This window comes from Patagioenas fasciata, chromosome 39 (assembly GCF_037038585.1).
Source record: "Patagioenas fasciata isolate bPatFas1 chromosome 39, bPatFas1.hap1, whole genome shotgun sequence".
Classification (NCBI taxonomy): domain Eukaryota; kingdom Metazoa; phylum Chordata; class Aves; order Columbiformes; family Columbidae; genus Patagioenas; species Patagioenas fasciata.
In genome coordinates, this window is record NC_092558.1 from 1,281,832 (window position 1) to 1,295,089 (window position 13,258).

The 13,258-nt window shown below is 63.0% G+C and overlaps 1 protein-coding gene across 4 annotated transcripts in view; it reads left to right on the plus strand.

Annotated features, from left to right (window-relative positions):
- The window catches only part of PC (pyruvate carboxylase), a 30,628-nt gene extending 22,422 nt beyond the window's left edge, over window positions 1-8,206 (plus strand). For all 4 annotated transcript variants that reach the window (XM_071801488.1, XM_071801487.1, XM_071801486.1 and 1 more), the window contains 6 exons: window positions 193-442; window positions 1,701-1,945; window positions 3,207-3,386; window positions 4,197-4,454; window positions 6,140-6,280; window positions 7,925-8,206. In XM_071801488.1, coding sequence (XP_071657589.1) covers window positions 193-442; window positions 1,701-1,945; window positions 3,207-3,386; window positions 4,197-4,454; window positions 6,140-6,280; window positions 7,925-8,173 — 1,323 coding nt within the window. In that variant the 3' untranslated portion in view covers window positions 8,174-8,206. The remainder of the gene's footprint in view (window positions 1-192; window positions 443-1,700; window positions 1,946-3,206; window positions 3,387-4,196; window positions 4,455-6,139; window positions 6,281-7,924) is intronic.
- The last annotated feature ends 5,052 nt before the right edge of the window (window positions 8,207-13,258 follow it).

Sequence of the window (13,258 nt, forward strand, 5' to 3'; positions counted from 1 at the left end):
CCCTTGTGACCCCCATGACCCTTGTGACCCCCTGACCTCCATGACCCTCTTGACCTCTATGACCCCCATGACCCTTGTGACCCCCTGACCTCCATGACCCCCACGATCCCCTTGACCCCTGTGCCCCCCTGATCCCCATGACCCCCACAACCCCCATAACCCCCCATAACCCCACACCCCCCACCCCCCCAGGACATGGCGGGGCTGCTGACGCCGGCGGCCGCGCGGCTCCTGGTGGGGACGCTGCGCGACACCTTCCCCGACGTCCCCATCCACGTGCACACGCACGACACGGCCGGCGCCGCCGTGGCCTCCATGCTGGCGGCCGCCGACGCCGGCGCCGACGTGGTGGACGTGGCCGTGGACGCCATGGCCGGCATGACCTCCCAGCCCAGCATGGGCGCCATGGTGGCCTGCACCCGCGGGACCCCCCTGGACACCGGTAGGGGTGGGGGCGGTGGGGGGCGTGGGGGGAGTTATGGGGGTTCTGGAGGGGCGGGGGGGAGGTGGTTCTGGAGGTGCCACCGTGGTCATGGGGGTGGTCATGGAGGTGGTTCTGGAGGTGCCACTGTGGTCATGGGGGTGGTCATGGAGGTGGTTCTGGAGGTGCCACCATGATCATGGAGGTGGTTCTGGAGGTGCCACCGTGGTCATGGGGATGGTCATGGAGGTGGTTCTGGAGGTGCCACCGTGGTCATGGGGGTGGTCATGGAGGTGGTTCTGGAGGTGCCACCGTGGTCATGGGGGTGGTCATGGAGGTGGTTCTGGAGGTGCCACCATGGTCATGGGGGTGGTCATGGAGGTGGTTCTGGAGGTGCCACCGTGGTCATGGGGGTGGTCATGGAGGTTGTGGAGGTGCCACCATGATTATGGATGTAGTTATGGGGGTTCTGGAGCGGGGGAGGTGGTTCTGGAGGTGCCACCATGGTCATGGGGATGGTCATGGAGGTGGTTCTGGAGGTGCCACCGTGATCATGGATGTAGTTATGGGAGTTCTGGAGGTGGGGAGGTGGTTCTGGAGGTGCCACCATGGTCATGGGGATGGTCATGGAGGTGGTTCTGGAGGTGCCACCGTGATCATGGAGGTGGTTCTGAAGGTTGTGGAGGTGCCACCATGATTATGGATGTAGTTATGGGGGTTCTGGAGGGGGGGAGGTGGTTCTGGAGGTGCCACCAAGGTTGTGGGGGTTCTTATGGAGGTGGGGATGTGGTTCTGGAGGTGCCCCCATGGTTATGGAGGTGGTTCTGGAGGGGCCACCATGGTCATGGGGGTGGTCATGGAGTTGCTATGATGGTCATGGAAGTGGTTCTGGAGGTGCCACCATGATCATGGAGCTGGTTCTGGAGATTCTGGAGGTGCCACCATGGTCATAGATGTAGTTAATGGGCTTGTGGAGGTGGTTGTGGAGCTGGGGAGGTGATAAAGGAGGTGGGGACGTGGTTCTGGAGGTACCACCATGGTCATAGGGATGGTCATGGAGCTTCTATGATGATCATGGAGCTGGTTCTGGAGGTTCTGGAGATGCCACCATGATCATGGGGATGGTTCTGGGGGTTCTGGATGTGCCACCATGATCATGGGGATGGTTCTGGAGGTGCCCCCATGATCATGGAGGTGGTTCTGGAGATGTCCCCAAGGTCATGGAGGTTCTTACAGAGGTGGGGCCGTGGTTGTGGGGTCTGACGCGTCCCCCCCGCAGGGATCTCCCTGGAGAAGGTGTTTGAGTACAGCGAGTACTGGGAGGCCACGCGGGGTCTCTACGCCGCCTTCGACTGCACGGCCACCATGAAGTCGGGCAACGCCGACGTCTACGAGAACGAGATCCCGGGGGGCCAGTACACCAACCTGCACTTCCAGGCCCACGCCATGGGGCTGGGCCACAAGTTCAAGGAGGTCAAGAAGGCCTACGCCGAGGCCAACAAGCTGCTGGGGGACCTCATCAAGGTGGGGTCCTCATTGAGTTGGGCTCCCCAGGGTTGGGTTCTCCATGGTTGGGTTCTCCGTGGTTGGGTTCTCCGTGGTTGGTTTCTCCGTGGTTGGGTTCCCCATGGTTGGGTTCCCATGGTTGGTTCCCCATGGTTGGATTCCCCATGGTTGGGTTCCCCATGGTTGGATTCCCCAGGGTTGGGTTCTCCATGGTTGGGTTCTCCGTGGTTGGGTTCTCTGTGGTTGGGTTTTCCATGGTTGGGTTCCCCATGGTCGGTTCCCCATGGTCGGTTCCCCATGGTCGGGTTTCCCATGGTTGGGTTCCCCATGGTTGGGTTCCCCATGGTCGGGTTCTCCATGGTTGGGTTCCTCATGGTCGGGTTCCCCATGGTCGGTTCCCCATGGTCGGGTTTCCCATGGTTGGGTTCCCCATGGTTGGGTTCCCCATGGTTGGGTTCTACATGGTTGGGTTCTCTGTGGTTGGGTTCTCCATGGGTGGGTTTTCCATGGTTGGGTTCTACATGGTTGGGTTCTCCATGGTTGGGTTTCCCATGGTTGGGTTTCCCATGGTTGGGTTTCCCATGGTCAGGTTCCCATGGTTGGGTTCTCCATGGTCGGTTCCCCATGGTTGGGTTCCCATGGTTGGGTTCCCCATGGTTGGGTTCCCCATGGTTGGGTTCCCCATGGTCGGGTTCTCCATGGTTGGGTTCCTCATGGTCGGGTTCCCCATGGTCGGGTTCCCATGGTTGGTTTCCCCATGGTTGGGTTCCCCATGGTCGGGTTCCCCATGGTTGGGTTCCCCATGGTCGGGTTCCCATGGTTGGGTTCCCCATGGTCGGCTTCCCCATGGTTGGGTTCCCCATGGTCGGGTTCTCCATGGTCGGGTTCCCCATGGTTGGTTTCCCCATGGTTGGTTTCCCTGTGGTCAGGTTCTCCATGGTTGGTTTCCCCATGGTTGGTTTCCCCATGATCGGGTTCTCCATGGTCGGGTTCCCCATGGTTGGGTTCCCCGTGGTTGGGTTCTCCATGGTTGGGTTCTCCATGGTTGGGTTCCCATGGTTGGGTTCCCCATGGTTGGGTTCCCATGGTTGGGTGACCCTGGTGCTGACTCCCGTGCTGTGATGTCCCCATACTGTTGTCCCCATGGATTGACATCCCCATGGCGCTGTCCCCATGATGTCCCCATGCTGACGTCCCCATGGCGCTGTCCCCATGATGTCCCCATGATGTCCCCATGCTGACGTCCCCATGGCGCTGTCCCCACCCTGTGCCCCCCCAGGTGACGCCGTCGTCCAAGGTGGTGGGGGACCTGGCGCAGTTCATGGTGCAGAACGGGCTCTCGCGCCAGGAGGTGGAGGCGCGGGCGGACGAGCTCTCCTTCCCCCAGTCTGTGGTCGAGTTCCTGCAGGGCCACATCGGGACCCCCCCGGGGGGCTTCCCCGAGCCCTTCCGCTCCCGGGTCAGCACTGGGGGCACTGGGAGGGACTGGGATGGACTGGGAGGGGACTGGGGGGCACTGGGAGGGACCGGGAGGGGACTGGGGACACTGAGAGGTACTGGGAAGGACTGGGGGGCACTAAGAGGGAATGGGAGGGACTGGGGGGCACTGGGATGGACTGGGAGGGACTGGGATGGACTGGGAGGGACTGGCGGTAACTGGGAGGGGACTGGGAGGGACTGGGGGATACTGGGAGGGGACTGGGAGGGACTGGGGGATACTGAGAGGGACTGGGGGGAACTGGGAGGGACTGGGGGCATTGGGAGGGACTGGGGGGAACTGGGGTGGACTGGGAGGGACTGGGAGGGACTGGGGGTAACTGGGAGGGACTGGGGGGCACTGGGAGGGACTGGGGAGGACTGGGAGGGACTGGTTGCCATAGCAACACCCCAGGATGCTCCACTCCCTCCCCATGGTAACCAAGGCACGCACTCCCCATGGTAACCATGGCATCCCGCCCCATGGTAACCATGGCAACCATGACATCCCTCCTCATGGTAACCATGGTACCCACTCCTCATGGTAACCATGGTACCCACTCCCCATGGTAACCATGGCATCCCGCCCCATGGTAACCATGGCAACCACTCGCCTTGGTAACCATGGCACCCACTCCCCATGGTAACCATGGCATCCCGCCCCATGGTAACCATGGTAACCATGGCATCCTTCCCCATGGTAACCAAGGCACCCACTCCCCATGGTAACCATGGTAACCATGGCACCCCTCCCCATGGTGACCGTGGTAACCATGACACCCCCCCCCCGCAGGTTCTCAAGGACCTCCCCCGCGTCAAGGGCCGTCCCGGGGCCACCCTCCCCCCGCTGGACTTCGAGGCGCTGGGGCGGGAGCTGGGAGAGGGGCGGGGGGGGGACGGGACCCCCCTGCCCCCCGAGGAGCTGCTGTCGGCCGCCCTGTACCCCAAAGTGTTCCGCGAGTTCCGCGAGTTCCGCGACACCTTCGGCCCCGTCAGCGTCCTGGGCACGCGGCTCTTCCTGGAGGGGCCCGCCATTGCTGAGGAGTTCGAGGTGGGGGGGTGGGGGGTGGGGGGCGCAATGGGGGGATGGGGGTGATGGGGGGTGGGGGGGATTGGGGATGAGGGGGGGAATGGGGGGATGGGGAATGGGGGGATGGAGGGGAGTGGAGGGATGGGGGACAATGGGGGTGATGGGGGAACCCGGGGTGATGGGGGGAGTGGGAGGGATGGGGGACAATGGGGGTGATGGGGGAACTGGGGGTGATGGGGGGAGTGGGGGGAATGGGAGGGATGGGGGACAATGGGGGGGATTGTGCCACCCCCACCCAACCCCACCCAACCACACCCAACCCCACCCAACCCCACCCTGCCCCACCCAACCCCACCCAACCCCACCCTGCCCCACCCAACCCCACCCAACCCCACCCTGCCCCACCCAACCCCACCCAACCCCACCCTGCCCCACCCAATCCCACCCTGCCCCACCCAACCCCACCCAACCCCACCCTGCCCCACCCAACCCCACCCTCCCCCACCCAACCCCACCCTGCCCCACCCAACCCCACCCTGCCCCACCCAACCCCACCCAACCACACCCTGCCCCACCCAACCACACCCTGCCCCACCCAACCCCACCCTCCCCCACCCAACCCCACCCTGCCCCACCCAACCCCACCCAACCACACCCTGCCCCACCCAACCACACCCTGCCCCACCCAACCCCACCCTCCCCCACCCAACCCCACCCTGCCCCACCCAACCCCACCCAACCACACCCTGCCCCACCCAACCCCACCCTCCCCCACCCAACCCCACCCTGCCCCACCCTGCCTCACCCAACCCCACCCAATCCCACCCTGCCCCACCCAACCCCACCCAACCACACCCAACCCCACCCTGCCCCACCCAACCCCACCCTGCCCCATCCAACCCCACCCAATCCCACCCTGCCCCACCCAACCACACCCAACCCCACCCTGCCCCACCCAACCCCACCCTGCCCCATCCAACCCCACCCAATCCCACCCTGCCCCACCCAAACCCACCCAACCACACCCAACCACACCCTGCCCCACCCAACCACACCCTCCCCTACCCAACCACACCCTGCCCCACCCAACCCCACCCAACCACACCCTGCCCCACCCAACCCCACCCAACCACACCCTGCCCCACCCAACCCCACCCTGCCCCACCCAACCCCACCCTGCCCCACCCAACCACACCCTGCCCCACCCAACCACACCCTGCCCCACCCAACCCCACCCTGCCCCACCCAACCACACCCTGCCCCACCCAACCCCACCCAACCCCACCCGACCCCACCCTGCCCCACCCAACCACACCCTCCCCCACCCAACCCCACCCTCGCACCCCTCCCCCTTTCGCCCCTTCCCCCCTCGCCCCTCCCCCTCTCGCCCCTCCCCCTCACACCCCTCCCCCCCTCACACCCCTCCCCCTCACACCCCTCCCCCCCTCACACCCCACCCTCACGCCCCTCCCCCTCTCGCCCCTCCCCCTTGCGCCCCTCCCCCTCACACCCCTCCCCCCCTCACACCCCTCCCCCACCCTCTCGCCCCTCCCCCCTCACAACCCCCACGCCCCTCCCCCTCTTGCCCCTCCCCCTCTCGCCCCTCCCACTCTTGCCCCTCCCCCTCTCGCCCCTCCCCCTCTCGCACCCCTCCCCCTCTCTCACCCCCTCCCCCTCACCCCCCACTCTCCCGCCCCTCCCCCCAGGTGGAGCTGGAGCGGGGGAAGACGCTGCACATCAAGGCGCTGGCGCTGGGCGACCTGAACAGCGCGGGGCAGCGCGAGGTTTTCTTCGAGCTCAACGGGCAGCTCCGCTCCATCCTGGTCCGGGACACCCAGGCCATCAAGGTGGGGGAGGGGACACGGGGGGGGACATGGGGGGGTGGGGGGGATGGGCTCCATCCTGGTCCGGGACACCCAGGCCATCAAGGTGGGGGAGGGGACACGGGGGGGACATGGGGGGGTGGGGGGGATGGGCTCCATCCTGGTCCGGGACACCCAGGCCATCAAGGTGGGGGAGGGGACACGGGGGGGGACATGGGGGGGTGGGGGGGATGGGCTCCATCCTGGTCCGGGACACCCAGGCCATCAAGGTGGGGGAGGGGACACGGGGGGGACATGGGGGGGTGGGGGGGGATGGGCTCCATCCTGGTCCGGGACACCCAGGCCATCAAGGTGGGGGAGGGGACACGGGGGGGACATGGGGGGGTGGGGGGGATGGGCTCCATCCTGGTCCGGGACACCCAGGCCATCAAGGTGGGGGAGGGGACACGGGGGGGGACATGGGGGGGTGGGGGGGATGGGCTCCATCCTGGTCCGGGACACCCAGGCCATCAAGGTGGGGGAGGGGACACGGGGGGGGACATGGGGGGGTGGGGGGGATGGGCTCCATCCTGGTCCGGGACACCCACCCATCAAGGTGGGGGAGGGGACATGGGGGGGATGGGAGGGACATGGGGACATGGGGGGTTGGGCTCCATCCTGGTCCGGGACACCCAGGCCATCAAGGTGGGGGAGGGGACACGGGGGGGGACATGGGGGGGTGGGGGGGATGGGCTCCATCCTGGTCCGGGACACCCAGGCCATCAAGGTGGGGGAGGGGACACGGGGGGGGGACATGGGGGGGTGGGGGGGATGGGCTCCATCCTGGTCCGGGACACCCAGGCCATCAAGGTGGGGGAGGGGACACGGGGGGGGACATGGGGGGGTAGGGGGGATGGGCTCCATCCTGGTCAGGGACACCCAGGCCATCAAGGTGGGGGAGGGGACACGGGGGGGGACATGGGGGGGGGAGGGGACACAGGGATATGGGGGGGACATGGGGGGATGGGCTCCATCCTGGTCAAGCACACCCAACCCATCAAGGTGGGGGACGCTGAGGGGTCCCAAGGCCATGGGGCTTCCTAAGGGTCTTGGGGGGCTCTACAGGGACATTGAGGGGTCCCAAGGCCATGGGGCTTCCTAAGGGTCTTGGGGGGCTCTACAGGGACATTGAGGGGTCCCAAGGCCATGGGGGGTTCCTAAGGGTCTTGGGGGGCTCTAGAGGGACATTGAGGGGTCCCAAGGCCATGGGGGTTCCTAAGGGACTTGGGGGGCTCTAGAGGGACATTGAGGGGTCCCAAGGCCATGGGGGTTCCTAAGGGTCTTGGGGGGCTCTACAGGGACATTGAGGGGTCCCAAGGCCATGGGGGTTCCTAAGGGACTTTTGGGGCTCTACAGGGACATTGAGGGGTCCCAAGGCCATGGGGGGTTCCTAAGGGACTTGGGGGGCTCTAGAGGGACATTGAGGGGTCCCAAGGCCATGGGGGTTCCTAAGGGACTTGGGGGGCTCTGGAGGGACATTGGGGGTTCCCAAGACCGTGGGGGGGTCTGAAGGCCACGGGGGGTTCCTAAGTGACCCGTGTGGCTCTGTGGGGTCACCTTGGGTTCTCGCTGCCCCCCATTGACCCCTCCCCCCCCCCCCAACCCCGTTTTGTTTCCCCTCCCCCACAGGAGATGCACGTGCACCCCAAGGCGCAGCGGGGGGTGAAGGGGCAGGTGGGGGCGCCCATGCCGGGGGAGGTGGTGGAGCTGCGGGTGGGGGAGGGGGAGCGGGTGGCCAAGGGGGCGGCGCTGTGCGTGCTGAGCGCCATGAAGATGGAGACGGTGGTGACGGCGCCCGTGGCGGGGACGGTGACGCGGGTGCACGTGCGCCCGGGGATGAGCCTGGAGGGCGACGACCTCATCGCCGAGATCCAGTAGAGACCACCCCCCAAAATACCCCCAGACCCCCCCCCAAAATAACCCAACACCCCCCCCCCCCAAAACCCATCCGAACGGCGCCTTCGCCAAATGGTGCGCGGGCCCTTTAAGAGAGAGAGAGAGAGAGGGAGGGGCCGCCCCGCTGGAGCGCCCCCTGCTGGGGGGAAAGGGGGTACAGCCCCCCCCCCCCAAATAATGAACCTACACCCCTCACTAACCCCCCCCCGCCCCCCCACAAAACGCCACTTTTGCTAAAGGGTACGCTGGCCCTTTAAGAGAGGGGCCCGCCCCAGCACCCCCTGCTTGGGGGGGAGGAAGGGGGTACAGCCCCCCCCCCCCCCCCCCAACCCATCCCAAAAATCCCCCCCCCCCCGAAAACGCAGCCTCTGGGAAATGGTACGTGGCCCCTTTAAGAGATGCCCCGGAGCGCCCCCTGCTGGGGTAAAGGGGGCACCGGGGGGAGGGGAGGGGGGCTCTTAATTGGGGAGGAGATGCCTTAATTGGGAAAGGGGGTACAGCCGCCCCCCCCCCCCCAAATAATGCACCTACACCCCCCCCCACACTAACCCCCCCAAACTGGCACCTTTACTAAAGGGTACGCTGGCCCTTTAAGAGAGACCCCGCCCCCCCACGCGTAGCTGTGGGGAAGAAGGTACAGCCCCCCCCCCCCCCAATAACCCCCCCAAAAAACCCCCCCCAAGATCCCCCCAAAAACGCAGCCCCTGGGAAATGGTACGTGGCCCCTTTAAGAGATGCCCCGCCCCCCCCCCCCCCCCCCCCCCCCCCCCCTCGCTACAGCGCCCCCTGCTGGGGGAAAGGGGGAACGGGGTGGGGGGGCAGCTCTTAATTATGGGGGGAAACGCCTTAATTGGGGGTCAGCTTCTAATTGGGGCGGCTCAAGGCTTAATTGGGGTCATCCCTTAATTAGGGGTGGCTTCTTCATTGGGGGCATGACCCCTTAATTGGGGGCCGTGGCTTAATTGGGGGGGGGGGGCCTGTTAATTAGGGGTCAACCCTTCATTGGGGGGGACCCGTTAGTTGGGGTTCATTTCGTAATTAGTGCGGGGGGGCCACCCCTTAATTACAGGGTCATTTCTTAATTGGGGGTCACCCCTTAATGGGGCATCATGTCTTAATTGGGGGTCACCCCTTAATTAGGGGGGGGTCACCCCTTAATTAGTTCTCATCTCATAATTGTAGGTCACCCCCTAATTAGGGGGAGGTCACCCCTTAATTAGGTCTCATCTCTTAGTTGTTGGGGGGGCCACCCCTTTTTTGGGGGGTTGGCCCCTTTAAGGGGAGGGGCTTCTCGGGGGCCCCTCCCCCCGCCCCTGTCGTGCTGCCTTAGGGGGGGATGGGACCCCCCCCCCGCCCCTCCCCCATCGCTGCCAAACGCCCCTCCCCACCGTGGGAAAGAGGAGGCGGAGCCTGTGACCAAAGGGGGCGGGGCCGAGACTGGAAAATGGGGAGCAAACCGGAAGGGGGCGGGGCGAATGGAGGCCCCGCCCCCCCCGCGGCGGGCAATAAAGAGACTGGACTAACAGCCACGTGTGGAGCGAGGGGGCGGGGTTGGGACCGAGGGGGCGGGGCCTGGGACCGAGGGGGCGTGTCCATCCCGAGGGGGCGGGGCCTCGACAGACACCGCCTGGTGGTGGCTCAGGGCGTTTAATTCGCGCAGCAGCGGATCCAGAACCCACAATACAGGGGGGACCCCCCCTCCACCCCCCACCCCCCCCCCAAAAATGGGTGTGTCCCCCATTTCCTGTCCCCCAGGTTGGTGTCATCAGGTTCCTGTCCCCCAGTTCCTGTCCCATAGACATTGGTGTCCCCCATGTTCCTGTCCCCCAAACGCTGGTGTCCCCCACTTCCTGTCCTCCCCAGGTTCAAGTCCCTGGGTCCCCCAGAGGTTCCTGTCCCCCCAGGTTGGTGTCCCCCAGGTTCCTGTCCCTCTTCCCCCACTTCCTGTCCCCCCAGGTTCACATCCCTGTCCCCCAGAGGTTCCTGTCCCCCAGTTCCTATCCCCTAGACACTGGTGTCCCTGGTTTCCTGTCCCCTAGACGCTGGTGTTCCCCTATTTCCTTTCCCCCCAGGTTCACGTCCCCGTCCCCTGGGTTCCCGTCCCCCAGTTTCCCATCCCCTAGATGCTGGTGTCCCCCAGTTCCTGTCCCCCCAGGTTCATGTCCCCGTCCTCTGAGTTCCCCTCCCCTAGACGTTGGTGTCCCCCAGTACCTTTCCCCCCGGTTTCACATCCCTGTCCCCTGGGTTCCCATCCCCCAGTGGTTCCTGTCCCCATCATGTTCCCATCCCCCAGAGGTTCCTCTCCCCTAGACCCTGGTGTCCCCCGGTTTCCTGTCCCCCATTTCCCCTCCCCTAGATGCTGGTGTCCCCCAGTTCCTTTCCCCCCAGTTTCACATCCCTGTCCCCTGGGTTCCCATCCCCCAGTGGTTCCTGTCCCCATCATGTTCCCATCCCCCAGAGGTTCCTCTCCCTAGACCCTGGTGTCCCCCGGTTTCCTGTCCCCCATTTCCCCTCCCCTAGACGCTGGTGTCCCCCAGTTCCTTTCCCCCCAGCTTCACATCCCTGTCCCCTGGGTTCCCATCCCCCAGAGATTCCCCTCCCCTAGGCACTGGTGTCCCCTATTTCCCTTCCCCTAGACGCTGGTGTCCCCCAGTTCCTTTCCCCCCAGCTTCACATCCCTGTCCCCTGGGTTCCCATCCCCCAGAGGTTCCCGTCCCCCAGAGATTCCCCTCCCCTGGGCACTGGTGTCCCCCATTTCCTTTCCCCCCAGCTTCACATCCCTGTCCCCTGGGTTCCCATCCCCCAGAGATTCCCCTCCCCTAGGCACTGGTGTCCCCCATTTCCCTTCCCCTAGACGCTGGTGTCCCCCAGTTCCTTTCCCCCCAGCTTCACATCCCTGTCCCCTGGGTTCCCATCCCCAGAGATTCCCCTCCCCTGGGCACTGGTGTCCCCCATTTCCCTTCCCCTAGATGCTGGTGTCCCCCATTTCCTTTCCCCCCAGCTTCACATCCCTGTCCCCTGGGTTCCCATCCCCCAGAGGTTCCTCTCCCCTAGACGCTGGTGTCCCCCATTTCCTTTCCCCCCAGCTTCACATCCCTGTCCCCTGGGTTCCCATCCCCCAGAGGTTCCTCTCCCCTAGATGCTGGTGTCCCCCATTTCCTTTCCCCCCAGCTTCACATCCCTGTCCCCTGGGTTCCCTCCCTCCGAGGTTCCCGTCCCCCAGAGATTCCCCTCCCCTAGGCACTGGTGTCCCCCATTTCCCTTCCCCCCAGGTTCACATCCCTGTCCCCTGGGTTCCCATCCCCCAGAGATTCCCCTCCCCTAGGCACTGGTGTCCCCCATTTCCCTTCCCCTAGATGCTGGTGTCCCCCATTTCCTTTCCCCCCAGCTTCACATCCCTGTCCCCTGGGTTCCCATTCCCCAGAGGTTCCCATCCCCCAGAGATTCCCCTCCCCTAGGCACCGGCGCCCCCCCATCCCCCCTCCCCTAGACTCCGCCCCCGTCGTGCTTGTGGGCGTGGCCGGCGCGGCGCTCGAGCTTGGCCAGCAGGGGGCTGAGCGGGTGGCGCAGGCGCAGGTGCGCCAGGTGCGCGTCCTGGCTGTCGGCCGTGCCGCCGCACTCCTCGCACACGTAGAGCTTGGCGCGCCGCTCCTTGTAGGCGTAGCGCTGCGCCACCCCGTGGATCTTGCGCAGGTGCGACTCCAGCGAGCAGCGCTGCGTGAAGGCCTTGTCGCACAGGCTGCACTTGTAGGGGCGCACGCCTGCAACGAGAGGTTGAGCATCGTCAACATCATCATCGTCGTCATCATCATCAACATCAACATCGTCATCAACATCAATCATCATCGTCATCAACGTCATCATCAACATTGTCATCATCATCATCGTCATCAACATCAACATCATCGTCAACATCATCAATGTCATCATCAATATCATCATCAACATCATCAATATCATCATCAACATTATCATCATCATCATCATCCAGATCATCATCATCAACATCATCATCATCATCATCAACATCATCATCATCATCAATATCATCATCAACCTCATCATCATCAGCATCATCATCAACATCAACATCATCATCCCCAAGGCCTTGTCGCACAGGCTGCACTTGTAGGGGCGCACGCCTGCAACGAGAGGTTGGGGATCGTGAACATCATCATCGTCATCATCATCATCATCATCAACATCAATCATCATCGTCATCAACGTCATCATCAACGTTGTCATCATCATCATCGTCATCAACATCATCGTCAACATCATCAATGTTATCAACATTGTCATCAACATTATCATCATCATCCACATCATCATCATCAACGTCATCATCAACATCATCATCCAGATCATCATCATCAACATCATCATCATCAACATCATCAATATCATCATCAACATCATCATCGTCATCAACATCAACGTCATCGTCAACATCATCAACGTCATCATCATCATCAACATCATCAATATCATCATCAACATTATCGTCATCATCCACATCATCATCATCATCATCATCATCATCAACATCAACATCGTCATCATCGTCATCAACGTCATCATCATCATCAATCATCACTGTAATCAATATCATCATCAACATCAACATCATCATCGTCAACATCATCAACATCATCATCAATGTCATCACCAACATCACCAATATCATCATCAACATTACCATCATCATCAACGTCATCATCATCAACGTCATCATCATCATCAACATCATCATCATCAACATCATCATCAACATTATCAACATCAGCACCATCAACACCATCAACACCATCAACATCACCATCAACATCATCGTCATCATCAACATCATCATCAATGTCATCACCATCAACATCATCATCAACATCATCATCATCATCAACATCATCATCAACATCAACATCATCATCCCCAAGGCCTTGTCGCACAGGCTGCACTTGTAGGGGCGCACGCCTGCAACGAGAGGTTGAGCATCGTCAACATCATCATCATCATCATCATCGTCATCAACATCAACGTCATCGTCAGCATCGTCATCATCGTCATCAA